At 37.3% G+C, this 21826-nt stretch overlaps 1 protein-coding gene across 5 annotated transcripts in view; it reads right to left on the bottom strand.

The window, feature by feature from the left end:
• Nucleotides 1–4281: 4281 nt before the first annotated feature.
• Nucleotides 4282–21826, bottom strand: part of INPP4B (inositol polyphosphate-4-phosphatase type II B) — an 837221-nt gene continuing 819676 nt past the window's right edge. For 3 of the 5 annotated variants that reach the window (XM_030816183.1, XM_030816185.1, XM_030816184.1), the window contains exon 26: nucleotides 4513–5880. In XM_030816183.1, coding sequence (XP_030672043.1) covers nucleotides 5706–5880 — 175 coding nt within the window. In that variant the 3' untranslated portion in view covers nucleotides 4513–5705. Of the gene's footprint in view, nucleotides 4472–4512; nucleotides 5881–21826 lie in introns of those variants that run through there. The other 2 variants (XM_003257752.4, XM_030816186.1) reach the window with 2 other exon arrangements.

The raw sequence follows: 21826 nt of genomic DNA on the forward strand, positions 1-21826 counted from the left end.
GTTCCCTGAATTTAGCCCTGAGTTATTGCTTAGACTACAGTTGAATTGCTAAGAATTCTCCTGCAAAGCATTGTCAGGAGAAAACGTGATTTAATAATTTAATTATGAATAAAATATAGTTATCAAATATGACTTTTAACCTAATAAGAGTCTCTAAAGAAGGTAAAAATCAAAACAAAATTATAGCCATCTGAAGATAAGGGATTGCATTTGATACCATTTTTAATAATTTTATACTGCCTCCTATAATTTATTTCCTAATTAAGAATAAAAGAATATAGCATTCATTGTGTGCTGGCAAATGCTCAACAATTGCCTTTCCAGGAATTAAAATTGCTAGTCTGTAGCATTTGCCAGTTTCTATGGTGTAAATACTCCCACTGTGGACAGTTTCAAGCTACTAACACCATGTTACTGAATCTGCAGTCAGGAAGAGACCCACAGTAGCACAATATTGTATCCTGTTTTCACTGTAAAGATGTAATAGACCTAAATAGACTCAAGAGTACTGATAAATAGTATAAGGTAGTAAAATAATTAGGAAGTGGTATGTTTTGATTATTACCTTGGTTTTTAATGTATTTCATTGTGTTTTATAATTTTCATATTTAATAATGGTTATGTTTAACAACTAGCTTACAAAATTTCTGATAATTATCAACTTTTATGCATCAGAACGACCTAGTTCCAGCCCACCACTGGTTTTTTGTCTCTTGGTACACTATCAACTTTTACATAGGGAGAAGTTTGATTTGCTCGGGAAGAAAGGCATTACTTTATACAAATCGGTTTCTTTCCTTTTTTACCTCTTATTTTATGTCAAATGCCATACATAGCTGAAGGATAAAAAGGAAGTATCCTCCATCCACATGCTAGCTTTTAAGCCTTCAGGGTTTTTCGGAAGAGGGGTTAGTCTTATAAAATAAGGGCTGGAGGCTGGGTGCATGGAGCTCTGCCCTGATTGGGCAGTTTGTCATTTAGTACAATTTATCACCTGGATCAAATGGTTGCTCGACTCACTGAATTATGAGGCTGACCAAACTATGTTCAGAGATTGTTTTGGCAGAGTGTAGACAAACCTCAAGGCAATATTTAAAAGCAAAAAGCAATGATATGAGAGGTAAATGAATGGTTTCCTTGTCTTTAAATATGTTTTTCCTAGGGCTCAGTAAATAGCTAATCCAGAATTGATATCTACGTTTAATATCAAAGGGGAATATATTTTTGAGCAAAAAAAGAGTTTGGAAATGTCATTTGCTCAGTTCATTTTTTGGCTCAATATGACCTAAAATAGGTCTGCTGGTGTATCTTCTAAGTGAAAATATAGATAGAATAGCATGACTGTGGCTGTATTTGTTCAAGAGAGATTTAAACACTTTAACATTTGCTCTTTGATTTAGCCTTAATAACGTAAGAAATAGTGAAGAGGTTATTCAAGAATGCTTGAACTGTATCTCAGGAAAAAAGCAATATTGTTGTCTATATGAAACACATTTTCTTGATGAAATCCACTTTTAGAAGTTTGCACCAGTACAGGCTTTCTATAAGGAAATGTAGATGACTATGCTAATGAATAAAAAATTCATAAGCATTTGTATTGCAGTAAGCACTATAATTTGAGACTTCTATATTATTTATTTATTTATTTACTTATTTAGAGATGGAGTTTCGCTCTTGTCACCCAGGCTGGAGTGCAATGGCGTGATCTCGGCTCACTGCAACCTCTGCCTCCGGCGTTGAAGCGATTCTCTTGCCTCAGCCTCCCGAGTAGCTGGGATTACAGGTGTGCGCCACCACACCCGGCTAATTTTTGTATTTTTAGTAGAGATGGGGTTTCACCGTGTTGGCCAGGCTGATCTCCAATTCCTGACCTCAGGTGATCCATCCACCTTGGCCTCCCAAAGTGCTGGGATTACAGGAAATCCTTGAAATGTCTTTTAAAAATAGAAAACCCTACTGTTGGCTTTTCAGTTAATATTTTTCCATATTTGAGTTAAGTGGTTTCGGTTTTTAAAAATACAAATACAAATTGTTTATAAGAGCATTTACAGAATGATAAATTACTTAAGGTTTCTTAGAACTCAGACTACCATTTGATATGCTGAATGAGGCTTCATAGCTATTCAAGGAGGCCTGTCATCCCAGCCTCTTTATCTTAAATCCAATGGGTAATGAAAATAACCACAAATCCTACCATTTTCAAATGATATTGAACAACTCAAAGGTTGTATCTAATCACTAAAATAAAGAATGAATTAAGAGAACATCAAGGTAATTTTGTCTATGAATGGATTCAAAGTACACAGCACAATTTTCATTAAAAAGGCTGTAAGTAAAACTACTTAATAATGTTATGTTTAACAACTAGCTTACAAAATTTCTGATATTTAATTATTAACTTTTATGCATCAGAACGACCTAGTTACAAAATTTCTGATAATTTAATTATCAACTTTTATGCATCAGAACGACCTAGTTACAAAATTTCTGATAATTTAATTATCAACTTTTATGCATCAGAACGACCTAGTTCCAGCCCACCACTGGTATTGTGTCTCTTGGTACACTATCAACTTTTACATAGGGAGAGGTTTAATTTGCTCAGGAAGAAAGGCATTACTTTATAAAAATCAGTTTCTTTCCTTTTTTACCTCTTATTTTATGTCAAATGCCATACATAGCTGAAGGATAAAAAGGAAGTATCCTCCATCCACATGCCTTGGAGCCAGGTACTTGAGGTACCTGCCTCAAGTATAATGCCCACAGGTAATTAGCTAAAATAAAAACATTGATAATTCTAGTGTAAAAAGCTCCAAATGCTTATCTAAAATTTGTAGTAATTTGAAAAACTTAACATGGGGCTAGAATCCTTATTTCAACAGGAATCTCAGGCAAGGAGCTATCACATTAGCTATGGGAGGCATAATATCATCCATTGATCATAGCTAAGAGAGGGCTTAATAAGCCTCTGTTATTTTCAAGGGAGATTTATGCTTTGGATGGCATGCTCTTCTAATGAGAAAGGAACAAGAATTCGTAAAATTTGGAGAAAAGTTTCATTCATTCAGACTTTTGTATTCTTAGTTTCAATTGCAGTGCTAAATCCTAATTTCTTTTTAACTAGCATTCTCCCTCAATTTTCATGCATATTTAGCATAGCAATTTGGGGAAGGGACAAGCCACAGGCTAGGAAAGTAAGAAGAGATTGTAATTCAAATTCTGCAACTATCTCCTGGGTGATTGGGGGTGACTGGTATTATACAAGATGATTTTTTAAGGAAACTTCTACTTTGGGATTTCGGAAAACTTATGTTATTTTACTGAGTAAGGGCAAGGGCAAGTTTGAAATTCAGGGCAACAGAAAATAATTGTCTTACTTTATCATTTGTTGTGGTTGCATATGTTTTAAAGGCTTATTAACACACACAAACCCATGCCATAACTGCATGCTTACACCAAGATGACTGCTAAAAAACATCTCAGAGATACCTCACTGACATTCATGAACTTCACAACATAAAGTTCAGGCTGACGCGAATTTTCATTTAGGGTATCAAAATGTTGTTCATTTTTATTTTATTTGCAATTTTAGATCATTGCAGTGTTTTGCTTATCATTCTATTAAACGTTCTATATTGCTACATTCACAGCTAGATCACACAACCCAAGTCAGAGTTCCGAAAAGATGCCATGGTTTTGAAAGGTCTGTTGACCACTTTACTCACTCCATGCATATGCCTGTTGCAGAGGGGGAGTCATACCTTGACTGGGTGATAGAGATCATTGTGGAACATACCTGCAAACTGCCTCAGTATTCCAGATCATGAGTTAACTCTACCTAATTGAGTGGCTACACATTTTTTTTTAATCCCTTACATTGATTCTCAGGTTGACTGTGTTCTCATAGGCTATTAAAAGTTGTATCACAAAAAAATCTGTTCCTTTTCCCCCTCTCCTCTCTTTCATTTGGATGGAGAGTGGTGCTCTGTGAATCACCCCTAGTTCTATTGAAATGATCCATGTTTCCTCAGAAACATTTAAATACTCACGAATGAAATTTACACTTTGTGAACCAATCTCAATCAGCTAGGCTCAACACATAGGAGCTTAGAACTAGAAATGACAGTACTGAATCATGTAAGAAAGATTTTTTAAAATGGATTTCTTTCAGAGCAATATGCTGACAATGAATTCAAGTAGTTCCTAGATTTTGGCAAACATCTGTGATCATCTCCCCCACCACAAATTCATGACAATAAAAACAAACAAAAAAGACCAAGGTGAAGATTATCCAACTGAAACGTATTTGTGTTCCTGTTTATTAACATGTTGGTAAACTTAGGTGTCAGCTTTTCCATAAGTCCCCTCTGGAGGTCTGTAGTACTTGGGGAAAGCCATCAGCTGTAGCATGTTGAAAGCATACTTTCTGCATTTGATATTCTTCAGTACATTCTCTATGCGGCATCCTTCTCTGGTGAAAGGGGAAAAAGTACAACTTCATGAAACACAGAATAAATAAATATGCTTTATTTGTTTAATGCAGAGTTGCAGCAACCGTCCAAGTAAAAATAACAAAGATTCAACTCTACATTTTTTTTTTCCACAAGTGATGATACATCTTACAAAATTAAATCCTAGGCCAGGCCCAATACCATTATTGCCCTCTGAAAGAGATGACTTAAGTCTCTTTACTCTTAACAGACATTTAAAATTTAATAAACAACTCTTTTAAATATAATTTGCTCCACAATACAGTTCCACTTTAGTTTCATAAATATATCTGCCTTTTTATAACATTTCCACAAATTAATTTCTCAGTCTCTTTAAAACACATTAAAATCTATATGTAGCCCTAAGGATGCAGGTTCTAGAAATAAGGCATTTAATTTATTAAGTCTGGCCCTATAGATTTTTAAAGAAAAATTTCATCTCTATTTTAATTTTATTATTATTTTAGCTGTGCAAGGAAGAGAGAAAATGGCTTTCTGAACAGCCTGGGCCAAGTCTCAGCTTTATAAAGGAAGAGTGCTTGTCCACGGACAGTACAAAAGTCACAAGTGCTGGGAATGGTACATCAAGACACAAACAAGACCTAGTTAAAAAGAATAGAAAAGTCCTCTGAAAGCCAAATCAACCCAAACAAGAGATACAAACAGGTAATTTAATTACAAAACATAAATAGCCATTCTCTCCATAAAGTTACTTGACAGAAAAGAGTTAATTGCAGCGAAGAAGTAAAACAGGTTAAAAAAAAATTTCTATCAGCAGATGGCATCTATGATATTAGCACAGTGGAAATAAAGTCTGCAACCTCCCACATCTCTAGAACTTGTCTCAGGGTTTCAGTGTTTGTGCAAATTCAGTCTTAATTTCTTTAATAAATTTAATGGGATGAGGACAGGAGGTTCAGAACTTCAAGCTTTCAGGATTCTGTTCTTTGTCTTATTCCAAAGACAGTAATTTAAAAATTCTTCTTGAGCTAGTTAACAGTGGGAAACACTTATCCATGAACAAAAGAGCAAAATAATCCACTTAATGCATAGTACTTTTTGTTTTTTAGATTTTAGGAAAAACAAACTAAACACAATTTAAACATTTTTTTTTAAATTCTGTGAATTTGAAAATGTAAAAATATTACAGCATTGTCCCCATAATTTAAAGTTCATTGTCATTTGTAGAAAAGAAAAAGGAATACAACATAAAACTTATTGGTATTTGGCTAAGAGTAACGCCAGACTTAAAATAAGCCACACAACTAGCAGGTGTGAGCTGACAAGCAGCAAGGCGACAGGATAGAAGTGTCGAGAAGTTGGCTTGTTATCAGTTAGACAGCCTGTTTCAGGATCATCGGATTCATTCAGTGCTCCCTGGGTTTGTCTGCTGTTAAATGAGGGGAAGTTGGGGGGGCGGGGGGAAAGAAAATAGTATAGAGTTCACACAGTAAAAAAAATTCAGCCTTAAATATTCTGAAATACAATGCATTATCTTACATAACACAACTCTTTCAGATGAAATCTTATGGTAAATTTCCCCCAATGCATCTTGTGTATTGTTTTCTCATTGTACTACATGGGCAAAGGAATTAAAACAGGAGATCCTTTAGCTCTTTGTGCAAGAAGGAAAAGAGAAACACTGTAATGATACTCACATGGGTTGATTACATATGTACAAGGAAGAATCAAATAAGCATAACAGCATCAAATCAAGACTTTATGAACACAACTAAAACATGGATTAGCTCATGAAAATAATCTGATAACTACATCTTTAGAAAATGAAATGAGCAACACAGGATGTAGTGAAGCAAACCAATGTGTCTGGCATATTTAAACATACCTTCTACTGGCATTGCACCTATATAATGTATTTAAAGTTATAAAAATGATTTATTGAAATGGCATGATATTTAAAATGAGTGAGACATCTGACATGTCATCCTTGCCAGCCATAATATTAGTTTAATAAAATCCAACTCAGCACCCTTCTGTTAGTTCAGCTCATAAATTATATCGCCTCCTGCTCATCTTCCTTAGATAGGGCCAAATCTATCTCCTATGGACATCTCATCTGAAAAGAGACCCATATTTACAGAGTGATACCTCAGAAAATAAGACTTTGTTTCTAGATTGTTTACTTTCTGTATAAATAAAAAAAAGTAGGGGGTTGGTTTATAATTCTGCTTAAAAGCAGCTCCAATTATGGCCAGTCTGAAATATACCATATTGATATAAATTGAAAATAAAATAATCATGCTCTAGTTCATCAGTATTCAGAGTATTAAGAATTTCAATCACATTCAGTGGTTAAGGAGTGGCATATTCTCTATTAGCTCTTCTATGTTTTCAGGCAAAAAACTGATTGTGGCTCAGTCTTATGAAAAGTGGAACTTTTCAAAGGAAACTTCTAATGAAGCTCCTTAGCCATGGCAGATTTCTAGCCCTTTGCAATCCCCAAACAAGTCCTATACAGAAATTTTTGACCAGGCATTGACCACACCAGTGTCAGCATTTACAAAAATATCATAATTATTTCATACAATATGAATTAGTTTAAAACACCAAATCAACCGTGTTGTGCTGTGCTCTGTTATATCCTCATGGTTTGGTAGAATCTAAGGACTATGTAATCAGTGACAAAGTAAAAGATTGCCTGGAAAACAAATGGTTTACTGAGCAAAAGGGGGTTTATTTTGGATTTGCATTTATTCCTATTGTCAATTGTATGAGTAACTTGGTTACTATTCAACTTTCTCCAGCACACCAGGTTGAAAATGTACAGTATTTTAGGCATTTATATTTTGGAATGTGACTAAGAAAAGCTCCCCTTACATTATTTCTTCTATTGGCTTCAAATCCCTAATTGTTAATCCCAGAGAAGGAGTTTATTCATTTGTTCAACCCAAAGTTTTTAGTGTCTACTATGAACCAATTGCTGCTGTGTAGGCACTGGGAATACAAGTTTGGATACATCAGATAGAGATTTCAAAAATGTTTATTTTTGAGTTGGACGAGCAGGAATACAAAAATAAGAATAACATCTGATAAAAGTGCCATGAAGAAAAGTAAAGCAGGAAAAGATTCATATGTGTGTGTGTGAGAGAGACAGAGAGAGAATTTTAAATAGGAAAGTTAGAGAAGTTCTCACAAGAAGGTAACATGTGATCACAGATTGAAGATAGATAGATAGAAAGGGAAAGAGTGATGTGGATGTTCAAATTAATTTTTTCATTGAGCTAGTGTATTACCTAGTAACTTCCTGATATAATGGGACTGGAAAGTTTAGGCTGGAGGACAAAGGGGCATGAAGGAATGCTGGGAGGGTGTTTTCGGCCTGGCTGGGTCTCAGTGGGAAAGCACAGGCTACCAGGGGCAGCAGAGAGGTAGGGAGGGAAGTGACCTGAACTAGCGGATGGCAGACCAAACTGGAGGAGAGACTGTACAGTTATGGACCCCATTTCCATTACAGAATCCAAATAGAGACAAGGACACTAAGACCCCTGAGGGTAGCAGTTTGAATTTCCCCTATAAGAACCCCCCAAGATGATCTTGGAAGGAGGGCACATAGATCTGAGGTGGTTCTAGATGGCTCGTTGGAGCAGAGGACAAAAGTATGAGAACTTCAATATTGCCAATATGTATCTCATTCTATTAAAATTATTTTTCATGTATTTCAAACAGTATATGTTAGTAGAATAGCACATATAGAAACAGCTGTGATATAGATCAGAGCACAGACTCTGGAGTCAGACCAGCTGTTTCAAGCTTGGTTCTGTCACTTGCTAGTTGAGTGGCATTGATCATGTCATTCAGTATGTCATGTCTCTATTTCCTTATCTGTAGAGTGGTGATAATAACAATACCTACGTCATAGAACTGTTATGAAGTAGCTCATGTGAGTCCATTCTTACAAAGTTCTTAGAGAATGCCTATAGCAAGCATTCAATAACTTATGCCATTTGTATATCAATAAATAGGTACATCTTGGTAGTGTACCTAGAAACTTTTTAACTACTATGTTCCCTCCTGCCTTTTTTTTTTTTTCCAGAAAAGACTCACAGATTCTGTTTAATGCATGGTAAAGAAAACTATCACCAGGCCCTTGGGAGTAGCAAGAAAATAAAAAAGCCTAAAACATGTACATTGCAGAGAGGAATCCTTATTCCCATGGAAAAGAAAAGGAATCTGAACAATTGTTCATCTGTGGGCCATGTGGGTCTCCAAGGAGGCTTTGTAGCACATGCCCTTCCTGTAATCCAGGAGTAACCATTGTCAACCCGGCCAATTCAGCAAAGAGGGAAAAGCCAAATTTCACATGGAAGGCTGGTCCATAAAGTCAGTTCTGCCCACGTTGTGTGTCTTGACCAGCCGCTGCTTTTCTATACAAATCAGGCACATTCCCCCTCCACTGTGCCAGCCACACCCTCTGGACCATGGGCCAGTGGTCATTTCCAGCAGCAGAGGCTGAGGGCAAGGCAGGGTTGGAAGGAGTTGCTGTAGTGAGTGTTGTGACAGCGCCGGCCAACGTAGGGGAAAAAAGCAGCAAGCCAACACCTGGTTGGGGTCAGTTCACGAAGGTCTGTAAGTCTCCTTCAGTGATCATTAGTGCTGAAAGGAACCTCTAGAGGTCATTCTGTGCATTCCTCAATTTCCTTTGAGGTTTTTCATACATGGTTTTCCTTCCAGATCTGATAGATTTTCAAGAAAGAGCATGCCTTCAGCTTTTCATCTCCTAAGTTTTCCATTTCATTTTTTTGTTTTTTTGAGACAGGTTCTCTGTCACTCAGGTTGTAGTGCAGTGGCGTGATCATGGCCTACTGCAGCCTCTATCTCTCGAGCTCAAGTGATCCTCCCGAGTAGCTGGGACTATAAGTGTGCGCCACCATGCCCGGCTAACTTTTGTATTTTTTATAGAGATGGGGTTTCACCATGTTGCCCAGGCTTGTCTCGAACTCCTAGGCTCAAGCAATCCTCCTGCCTCAGCCTCCCAAAGAGCTGGGATTACAGGCATGAGCCACTGTGCCTGGCCTCTACTCATTCTCACTGAGTACTGATACTCTACTTATCAGGCCAGTCAGCTAACATTTCAGGGAATAAAGTCAACAGTTTGATTACTGTATAGTCCATGGTAAACATTCAGCCCCGAATATTGACAGTGCTGAGACTGAGAGACCCTGCTTTAGCATGAGACTCTGTATGTACATATAAATATATTGACTATAACCTATCTATCTCACCTTTTTATCATTTACCTTTAAGACAGTAGTTTACAACTAAGTGATGTTACCCAGGGACATTGGGCAATATCTGGAAGGACTGTTGGTTGTTGTAACTATAGAAGTGGGGGTACTATTACTGGCATCTTAGTAGGTGGGGCCCAGGGATGTTGTTCAACATCCTGCAATGCATAGGACAATCCCTGCCACAATCATCCGGCCCGAATGTCACTGCTGGCCTAGCAGAGAGGCTGGGCCCTGGCTCTTTGTATTTCATACTTCACTCTGCCCCCATGATCCCCTCTTACCTCTCTCTCTCCACATCTCCTGTCTCCATCAGGAATTCTATTATTCATGCAACCCCCATAAACAATGCCCAACTCCCTTCCAGCCCTCAGTTCCCCACAGCCTGACTGATCACAGCCTGCACAGCCAGGCTTACCACTGCCACCCTTCCTCTATCCCTGCTAGTCTACCTTCATAGACATCAAGAGTCACACCGGACCCCTTCACTTGTATCCAGACCACATATGGTCAGGAAACCATATATTTATTTTATGATGTCCCCTGCTCAGAGCACCAGGCACCTCCTCCTAGCCACTCCAGTCCTGCTCATTCTCACCCTTGTTACTCATAACTAACTTCCCCTGTCCTTTCTAAAGTATGGCTCTAGTAGCATCAGTTTCCTGCTGGAAGCTTTCATGGCTTTTCTAGGCCTGCTGATGAAGTTAAACCCTCCTGGCTGGGGCACCCTCATCCCTATGTGTACCAATTCTGTCACCTGGAACACATACACATATAAACCATCGCTGACTAGTTTGCCCTCCTCACTTCTTGCATAGCTCCATCAAGTACCACTGCTTCCAGGAAGCCCTCCAGGTCTGTGTCTGTGTCTCCCTGTCTCGCTCATCTTTCTATCTCTTAGAAGCACTCAGCATCAAGCCTGGCACAGGAGGATTTGTCGAAGGCGCTCACATCAACACGAGGAGGCAGGCCAGCAGCCCCACTTGGCTAAATACGAGGGATCTGGAGGCCAAAAGTCTGCCTTCAGATTCTACCTGGCCTCTTAGTTCTGCCTGCTTGAGAGATTTGATTTGTCTCTTCAAGCCTCCATTTCCCTTCTTGGAAAGTGAAGTTAGGATCAATGAGATCGTCCCAACGTTGGTGCACAAAAAGAGCTGGCTTGCAAAGTCCCAGAGGTGGGTTCGATGGGACAGATGCTGTGAGCCAAGATATTTTGTGCGCCTACATTGGCACCTTTTAAAATGTATTTCTCTAGAATCTTTTTAACTAGATAAAGATACTATTCACCTGGAACCTTTTTAACTGGTAGAGATGTATAATCAAACCAGGTTGTAAGCCACTAACCTAGCCCACTGGTGTTCAAAGGTGGATGTACCAGGCGGTGGGTGGCGGAGCAGAGGGCCAGTACGCGCAGCTTGATCTTACCAGCAGCAATTGTTTATGTCTCTACAGAAGAAAGTATTTATGTACCACCCCAAGCCATATTTGGGTAAACAATAGTCATAATTATTTCAAGCAGATGACCCAGCAATTTGAATTATACCAAATCAATCAGGCTGTGGTCTGGTTGCAAAGAATAGTTGAAAATAACTGGTCTATCTCATGCTTGAACAATTCTGGCAATGAGGAGAAAACTCTTTTCAAAGAAGTTCATTCCACCCACAGCCAGCTGTGGAGGGGGCTCGGTCACAGAACATGCATGCAGGCATGTGTTGGGGAGGTAGGGAGAGGAGCAGGAGGCAAGATACAGTTCTTTTTTTAAAAATCTTTCAACTTTCATTTTAGATACAGGGGCTCATATGAGTAGCTTTGCTATTTGGCTATATTGTACCTGGACAGTGAGCTTAGTACCCAAAAGGTAGATTTTCAACCACCCTCCCCTCCTTCCCTTTCCCCTCTAATAGTATGCAGTGTCTATTGTTCCTATGTTTATGTCCGTGGGTGCTAAATGTTTAGCTCCCACTTATAAGTGAAAACGTGGGGTATTTGATTTTCTTTTCCTGTGTATTGTGGTTGCTATTATCATTAATATTATCCTAGCACTACCTCCTAATCTGTCTAGTTTTAAGGTGAAGGTTATGTGTAGCAAATCTTAACAACTTTATTGAAATCTTCATTTCTTTTCAATGTCTCCTGCTAGGAGAGAAGTATAGAATCATCTATCAACCAATCAATCAATCATCATAGCATAAATATCACATGCTGATTATAAATGTAGCTTAACATATTGGCCACAATTTATCAACATAATAGTAGAGAAATACTCTTTCTCAGTGGAGCCACCCTGCAGATATTCCTCCTGGCTGAGGAGTAGAGCATTCAAAAGTCTGAAAAGTAATTTGAAAATATCTTAGGATGGTCCTTACTCCAAATATAGGGGACTAATTTATGCCAGATGGCTTTATTTTCTACAAATGCCAAAGAATACTTAAAATTTTCCAGTCTACGTGTTGTATATGTCTTCCAAGTGAAAATCACTAAATTAAAAGGTTTTTGTTTTTGTTGTAGAGGGGCAGTTTTACAATGGAATTAATTTGTTGTTAACTCCCATCTCTGGAAATTAGAATAACACATTAAAGATGTCTCACACGTAATCATCCTATATTCAGCTGGAATTTAAAGCAACATGGCCTAGGAGCCTGCTTCAGAACCTAAAGCTTGAGCCCCATGACTGTATCAGAGTGGAGACACGTGACTTTGGGACTGCTTCCTTGCTTCCTACTAAGATAGTACAAATGGTCATTTCTTCATGGCCACCAACGAATCTGTAAGTGCCCTGCAAGTGTAAAATGCAAGGGATGTTTTAAGTAATAACATTAGTAACTTCTTCACTAGGAGATTATGACAAATAATCAGTAGCTTGCAAAGTACTCTGGCATTCCAATGTCATTAGTTTTGGCCATCACCGTGGAAGCAAATCACAATGTTGTTTCCACTGAAAATGTGACAAGATCAGACACTTAAGGGCAGTTGCTAAATCTGCAGGATAGAAAATGATCTTTTTTATTTATTTTTTTTTAAGACCTGTCAAAGCAGTCACTTAAAATAGAAACAAGTAAAAAGACATGTCTCACTTTTAAACACATCACTGCCTACATGAGGAGATATATCCATAAATATAATCCAACGTGCATGACTTGATGACATTTGCTTATTTCACTTTCTTTTCTGCAAGTATCTATGCTGTATCCTAGATCACAAGTCACACCCATCACAGATACTCTCTCAAATCATTCTGACTTCTAAAAATAAAAGTCAGTCTTCCTATCTTCTCCTGCTGGGTAGTTGTTCATTAATAGGTTTGCTATTTGATATCTTATTCCTTTAACTATAGCTATTCAAGCTTCCTAAAGGAAAATTACCAATTAAAACGGAATTGAAAAATCTTTCCTTCTGACCACCAACCTGATTTCCTCCCATGATAAAATGAGACCATTTCACATTTAATTACATGCTTCAAGTTTGAAGCTATGGGTATACCATCCTGAAATTAAGAGCCAGGATTTTAGAGCCAATATCTTGCAGAGCTTTATTTGACTCAACATTCATCTGATGGATCAATATTAATACAGTACCATGTTTCAGGCCCTGGACTGTTGAATTGTATCAGATTTAAACCCTGCAGATCTGTGTAAAAATGGATATAATGAATCTGGTATCAATAAGAGCTGTGAGTGTGGCACAAGAAATCACAGGATCATAGAATCTCAGATGTAAAAATGCCTTTAAAAAGTCTTTGAGTTGAATGTACACATTTTCTAGATGAGGAAATAAATTTAAAAATCTTTCTTAAGGTTCCATAATAACAGTAAAGAATCTTGAGAAGGTAGTTTCCCTAATTCAAAGTATGCTTATATCATAGTCTGATAGGAAATGGAGGAGGATTTTCATTTTCAGTTTAGATCAATGTCCAGGAAGTTAAATAACTCGAAATACTCTAGATAATTTGTTATCTTACCTAAGCTTTCCAAAGATTATATTTATAATTAGAATATTAAAAGTAGAGTTTCAGGACTTTTCAAAAACTGCAACTATTTAAATGTTGTGAAAATTTTAATAAAAGAATATCACGAGTCAGATAATTCTCATTGGCCTATATGTAAGCATAGCCTACATGGCCACAGGATCCCCAGCCCCATGTAAACCGTCTTTTCTTCTAACTGGATTTCAGAATATAATTTAGAATATATTATGTTAATCACAGGAAAAGCCCCTAAATGAGGAAATTACTCAAAAGACATAAGCCAGTGTCACTGCTTTGAACATCATAGACTGTTTCTAATGATTATGGACAAGTTTGCTACAAAAGAAAGAGCAATCTTGGGCAACATTAAGCAAAATGCCCACTCATGGGAGTTGTGAGTTCTACCCATATGTGTGCTTTTCTTGACATGGTATTCTAAGCGAAGGGTTCCTGTAAACTAGAGGATACCAGAGCATGGTAACAAAGGTGATGATAGTGGGGTTTGGGAAACCTGGCAGATCAGGAAAGACTGAAGACATTGAGAATGAGAAAAATCCACTGCACTGGAGAAGAGGAAACTTTATGATTAAGTGGTTGTTGATTTCAAATAATCAAATGCTATGTAGTGTAAGGCGTAGGCTGCCTTGGAAAGGAGCAGAAGTGTGTGAAGTAGGGAGAGATTGCCTATGTATCATGTCCTATCATGCAATATGACGTCTTTTTAGATATTTTAGATATTATTTTTTTCATTTACTGCAAGCAGTCGTACTGGTTGGTATTATTTTTTGTATAAGCTCAAAATGGTTTCAAAATTTGATCGAGTAGCAGATCAGGGCTTTTATCCCTGTCTGCCTAATGAAAAAACCATATTCCTTTCACTTCATGATTGAGATCCCTTAAGCACAGGTTTTCTGCTACCTCTGAGAAGCAGGGAGATGTGGTTTCCTGCCAGTTGTAAGATTAGATTCAGTGACCTCTAAAATTACTTTCATCTTTACTTTCCTATGATTCTTTGATCCTGTGAAAACATAACTGCAGTACTCCAGAGATGCATATTTTTTCTACTAATAGAATACTTGACTGTTCAATAAGAGATAGTGGAGTTGGGGGCAAATTCGAAGAATACCAAGCATGCTGAAATTGTATTTGGTCTCTAAAATTGTTCATGCTCAGTCTTATCTATTTTCAACTTCAATGTTGAAAATGAAAACAAAACATGAATCTATTTAAATGTATTAATTTTTCACTATCACTTTTTATACCTTTTGTTCCAGTTCAATGTTTTTGTTTTATAAAATTCCTAGAAAATAGGAATATCCTCATCAGAAGAAGCCAGGTACTAAGTAATAATAATTTCAGAGGATGTCTAAACATTGCTTTGAAGAGAAAAGAAGTACCTATGGCCAGAATTATAACTCAAGAACAGTTAGGAAAGTGGCCTGGTATGAAATTTTAAAAAGTGCTTTATTCAGAAAAAAGGAAAAATGAAAGAGACATAATGAGTTGAGAGTATAATTGCTTCCATTAAATCATTTCAAAGAACTGATTCTAGTTTTGATCTTTGAATTTTAGAAAGGAAAATATTTGGATCAAGCCTACAGAGAAATATCACAAATGATTAAAGGACCAAGAAAAAAAAAAACTTGTGAAGTGTTTAAGGTTAGTTTTGTTTGCATAAAAGAATGCTAATATGTGATATGATCACTGTATTTAAATATATGTAAGATGTAAAATTTTTGATATATCAATTTTTATTTTGCTCTTTTTTTTTTTTTTCTTCTTACTTTTTTAGGCTATTGTTTAAAACGTGTGCCCAAGGGAATTTTAACAGTACTGGAAGCAACAGCTGCCTGAACTAAATTAATTTATCCTTTATTCATGACAGAAAATTTGAAGTTTCCATTGCGGGGGATAATACAGAATAAAAGGATCTTTCAGGATAGACAGAGAAAGAGAAACAGAAAAGAAAAAGAAGGAAGAAGAGGAGGGAGGAAGGAGAGGGAGAAACACAGATACAGCAGTGACAAGAGAGAAGACAAGGGGCAGAGTTTGTCCAAGAGGGTGAAGCCTTGTTCATTGTTCACTTGCCTGGTGAGGGAGCCCAATAGCAGGGGATACTGCAGGATGCATGGCTGACCCTTGGTCATTAGTCAGCTTCCCCAAAGATTCTCCTGTATTGAGTTAGGCTTGGATACAGTGAAATGAAAAGGCGCGATGGTACCATGATGTATAGGAAATGGGCACATCAGTGGCTAATAACTGATACAGAAAAGTCTCAAAGCTCAGTGCAAGGGAAGACTTGTGGCTGGAGGAGAGTGCAAAATAATAGAGATTGACTTTCCACCTGCTTGGCTAGATAGGAGCTGTGAAATATGCAATGAAGCTTGTTGAAAGAAAAATTTTTGAAAGAAATGAAACAAAACAAAAACACATATCTGACCTAGTTAGTAGAAAGATAAATAGGAGATTTCTACAAAGAAATAGATATATAGATATAGGTCTAGAACTCATTTTCTGGTTCCAATACCAAGTAATTATGCTTTTCTCTGTACAGAAACTCCAACAAGATGACTTAGTTTTAATTGCTTGAAAATAACAGTCAGATAAAAGGAAGGAGACCAGTGTCTTAAACATTCTGTAGGTGTGTTTGTTGCTAAGGTACTTTAAAATGTGAACAATCATGCTTCACTGCTCTAGTTTGTCATTCTCCTGGAGTTTGGGATAATTTTAATTCCTAGTTAAGAGGACATTAACATGTAAAATTACTGTCTAAGCCTTCTGATTCTATTCTTGATAAGCACTAGTCAGAGAATAGGAGGTAAATTCATCACAACACCTGGCTTCCCTTATGAAGCAAGAAACCTAGCTGAGAAGGCAGGCTGACTCCAGGGCTGCTCTTAGCTCCCAAATAAAAATAAAAGTCCACATGTACCTTAGATTATAGCCTAAGTTCTGAAAGTAGCCTGGGAAATTTAGCAGAAATCAATAACAAAAAAAATTAGCTCATCTCCCTATTATCTAACTCCATTAAGTCTGAAGTTCTTCCCCTTAAAATGAGAATGTTAACATCCATCCCATAGGATTATTGTGAGAATTATGTAAAGGTACTCAGAACATGCTCAATAGTAAAAATAAATAAATAAAAAATTTAATATCCCTTTTGCCAGGTACGGTGGCTTATGCCTGTAATCCCAGCACTTTGGGAGGCTGAGGTAGGCAGATCACCTGAGGTCAGGAGTTTGAGACCAGCCTGACCAACCTGGTGAAACCATGCCTCTACTAAAAATACAAAAATTAGCTGGGCTTGGTGGCGGGCACCTGTAATCACAGCTACTCAGGAGGTTGAGGCAAGAGAATCACTTGAACCTGCGAGGCGGAGGTTGCAGTGAGCCGAGATCACGTCATTGCACTCCAGCCTGGGCAACAAGAGCAAAACTCCATCTCAAAATAATAAAATAATAATAATAATAACCCTTTTGTTTATCTTCCTGTGCCAAATCTCAGTTCTTACACAGACAGTGAGTACCTTGCCATTGCTCAGTTCTGGCTCTTTTTTCTCTAATATTGAAATGCCTCAGGATTCAGCACAGCATCCTTTGTTTTACGTATATTTTATTTAGTTCAAACAGTTCCAGACTTTAATGTCATTTGATGCTGCATTACAGACACATGTACTGCATTTCCACTTAGCTGTCTAACAGACATGTTAGGGTAACAAGGCTAAAACATAATTTAAGTCCTGCTTACTCTGCTGCCGCCTCAGATCAGCTCTTCCCTTTCTTTCTATCACAGGAAATGACACTCACCCACTCTCAGACATCTGTATTAAACACGTCAGTCCTCCTTGATGCTTCTGTATTCTCTATACTCCATAGCCATCCATCAACGAGTCAGACCATTCAGCAAGATCTCCACTACTGCCTGTCATCTACCGTCACTTGTTCTCCTACTGTCAGAAGCTGTTTTCCTGTCTTTTACCATGCTAGCTCCTCTATTAAGTTTCACTAACTCCTAACATATCCATTTAGACACACAGCAAAGCAACCAATGCACAATGCTAGTGGCATAGTAAAAATACTTCCCGAAGAGCTTTCATGGAACCAAAATTCAGCTGTATCCTAGCTATGCACAGGGAGCCAAGCTTGTCAAAATAGCAGTGGTGCTTATCCAACTGCAGGAAAGTGGAAATATTTTCAACTGCTCATCACCAAGAGATTGAAGCTCTTGAATCTCAAGGAGGAAGTTTATCTACAGCCTCTTTCTGCACAATCTCTTGTTTTTAAACTTGTTTCTCAAGTTTTTCAACCCCCTTTTCCACTGCCAATTTTTTTTGTTTTTGTTTTTTCATTTGTTTTTTTTTGTTTGTTTTTGAGGCAGTCTCGCTCTCTCACCCAGGTTGGAGTGCAGTGGTGTGATCTCGGCTCACTGCAACCTCCCCCTCCCGGGTTCAAGCGATTCTCCTGCCTCAGCCTCCTGAGTAGCTGGAATTACAGGCATGTGCCCTCATGACCGGCTAATTTTTGTATTTTTAGTAGAGATGGGATTATTTCACCATGTTGGTCAAGCTGGTCTCGAACTCCTGACCTTGTGATTTGCCCACCTCAGCCTCCCAAAGTGCTGGGATTACAGGCATGAGCCACTGCGCCCAGACGATTCTATTAGGCTTGAATGCTACCAACTTCTCTCAGTGATAGAATCTTGCTTCTCTTCTTTTTTGCTGCATCTGAAATGGAAGGAGCTAACTATGAACTGGCTCAACATCAAACACAGACACCACCATTCCCAGTGTTTTCAATATTTTCAAATTTCAATATTTTCAAATATTAACCTCAACTCTTTTAAGTCAGACCTTCCAAAAGAATCAATTTGAAGTTTTTGTCCTTGGAAGTATTAGAGGATTCATCATCTCCCTAAAAGGACAGGGTCTCTCCCTTTCCTCCACCTTTATTCTTTTCCCACTTCTATTTCCTAACTTTTCTCTTTAATTCCACTATACCATGCAAACATCATGATGCTAAAATTTATGTTATCAACTCCTGGAAGTGATGCAAATCCTAGAGAAAGTGAGTAAGATACATTTAAGAATCTTAAGGCTTAGTTTTGGAATAACATGTCCATGGCTTAAAAAGAACAGCAGTTACATGACTATGAAAAAGGCAAAATGTAAAATATACCAGAGAGGAATAACTTCCAAGGTATAGCTCAAAATGCTTTACATATATCATCATTAATTTCTTCTACAAAGATTCAAACACCAGGGAAGTTTTCTTAGAGAAATAGAATGTTGTGATGTATAGTGAAGGCCGGATAGGGTTTCAAGGATTAGAAATTAGGTGAGATAGAGGGGTACAAATAACATGGAAAGGCATGGAAAGAAGAATGGCAGATGTATTTGGGAATGATCCACAGCTAGCTTTGGTTATAATGATGAGGAAGCAAAAAAAAAAAAACTGAAGAAAGGAAAATTAAATGCTAGGATATTTTTTGTTGCTTATCTATTTTACACATTTTCTAAAATAAACATTTTCTATAAGAAATTCAATAAAATGAGATGAGGCTATGTTGTAAATGTTTGTGGTTGATGACAAACATTTAGACATCATTCTCTACATGTAGGGTGGGCAAACACTGAAGACTCATGGGCAGCAAAGTGGTGGCATTAGCTGTGTTGTAGGATGGCACCTAGCATGAATAAGTACGGTGGCTTGAGCCAGGACTGAGGGACAAGAATTGAATAAACTAGGGACATGGAGACCAATTAGGAGGCTACTGCAATAGTAAAGGCAAGAAATGGTGAGGGCTTGAACTGGGGAATGAAGAAGAAAGGCAAGGAAGTTACAGATTCTAAAACAGAAGTAATTTAAAAATAGAGGACAATTAAGATTTTAGAAGATCAGAAAGAAAAAATTAAAAAAATTATTAGGTTTTAGAAAAAATACATTATATTTAAACATGCTAAGTTTGATGCATGACTTTAGTTAGATATGGATAATAAAAAGGCAGGTTCAGACAGGATCTATGCCATGGATCTATTCCTTATATTTCATGCAAAAAGTAGGTTAATTGGATGAAATCATCCATGTAGAGAATACATCACACAGACAAGGGTTGAGGGCAAAACTCTGGGGGAATGCTTACATTTGTATGGCTAGAGAAGAAGGCAGGTAGTAAGGAGTGACATAGAAAACAGTCACAGGTTCAAAGACTTACTCTGTACGTATGTGTCAAATGCTGCAGGTGGAGCAAGGAGGCTACAAAGGAAACAAGTTCACCGGATTCCATGATTTTGTGATTTGTAGCTTGTGACTTTCAGTCGAATTTTAGGAATAGGGATTAGGTTACAAGCAGCTGATGAATGAAGAAATGGAAGGCAGCATTCTATTCTATGGAAACTACTGTGTTCAGAGAACTGATAGTGAAAGAAAAAAAGCACAGAATCTCACCCAGCCAATAAGATTGATGGAACTGTTTTAGGATATATGAGATGAGGATGCTTAGAGGCACAGAGAAAGGGGTAAGTAGGGAAGATCCAAGAACAATATGGAATATTTCTCATCTTTTTTTTGTTGTTTCTCGGGAGAACAAAAGATATTTCAGGGTTAGATATTAGCCATATAATAGATAAGTTTCACTGATTATCAAAAAGTCCTTAGTCAGAGTCCACAGCCGCAAACCATTCTCCGATTCATCTGAATGTGAAACTGAAGAGAAAGGTGTTTAGGGGCAGGATGTAGGGAATGTAGGAAAGTAACCCAGTTAGAAAATTCACCTTTCCATTTTGTGACACAATCAGAAATTTTTGCAATATGTTCTCACTCCTTCAGTGGGAAAATAAAGCTAAAATTGAATTTCTGAGCACCTAATGATTACTGTCAAAATAAATTAGAACACCTGTGCTGCTAAGTGTGTTTTAAGTAGCATCTTTGCATATAATTTTAAAGCCCAATGTTATGAAAATCTCAAGAGTGTACATACCTGTATAAATGTTAATGCAGTGTATACATCTCCTGAACTGATCCCTTCTTCACATGGTAATTTGGTTTAAAGCCTTCCAATGAACATATAAGCAAAACACTACTAATTAGGAACATTTAATTAACACCAAAGACTGTCAAAACGATCATGCCAGAATGCCTTTGTACTGGCCTTTTAATTTCTAATAACCCTAATAATTTTCAAATACCTGGAACTAGATTTTGCATCCAACATACTATTTCTGATTATGGTCATTGGGAAAGCATTACAACTGGCTTCCCAGAACTTCAGTATCTACTCAGAGTTAATAAAGAGGTCCATCTAGTTTCCAGATGGCTACTTCCTCTTGTTTTTCTAATACTGAACATTTTTCTTTTCTAAAATTGGTACTGTCCCACTGTAAGTTACAGCAACCTGGCTGTGAATCTTTATTAATCTCTTTCCATTTTTGACCTTTACCTCTCAGCCTATCTAAGAATAGGGAATACAACTCCATGAAATATTTCCCAAAATATGTGTAATTAAATAAGCTGGGAAACGCTGGGTTAGAAAACTCAAACAGAATTTCTAATGTACTTACTTAGTCAAGAGATGTTAATTAAGCATCTGCAATGTGCTAGGCTTTAAGTAACCTGGATACAAAAGTAAAGGAGATAAAGTCCTATTTTCATGAAATTTATATTCTAGTCAAAAAGGCAGACCGTAAGCAAACAAATAATATACATTTTATTTTAGGTAATAAGCCCTGAGGAAAAATATGAGTGCAAAGGGCTTGAAAGCAGTGAGCCGTGAGGGCTTTTTTTCAATAAGTTGCTCAGGGAAAGCCTTTTTTGAGGAGGTGAGCAAAAGAAGGAGCATTTTCAATACTTCACCCTGCAACTTTTTTTATTGGTAATAAAAAAAAATGTGTAAACCAATATTCTACAAAACAAACTTTGAGAAGGGCCAAACTACTCTGCTCCCCTACCTTTCCAAATCTGGGCTCTAGTAATAACGATTGTATAATAAGAAAAAGTGTTATTTATATCAACTTAAACTTTTATTATAAGCTAAGGAACAAGTTTGACAAGATGACCTGGAATGCCAATTTAATTTTAGAAACAATATTCGTTGAGCATATACGATGCTCTAGACCTTTGTTAAAACTAAAA

The sequence above is a fragment of the Nomascus leucogenys genome, chromosome 7b (genome assembly GCF_006542625.1).
Source record: "Nomascus leucogenys isolate Asia chromosome 7b, Asia_NLE_v1, whole genome shotgun sequence".
In the NCBI taxonomy this organism is placed as follows: domain Eukaryota; kingdom Metazoa; phylum Chordata; class Mammalia; order Primates; family Hylobatidae; genus Nomascus; species Nomascus leucogenys.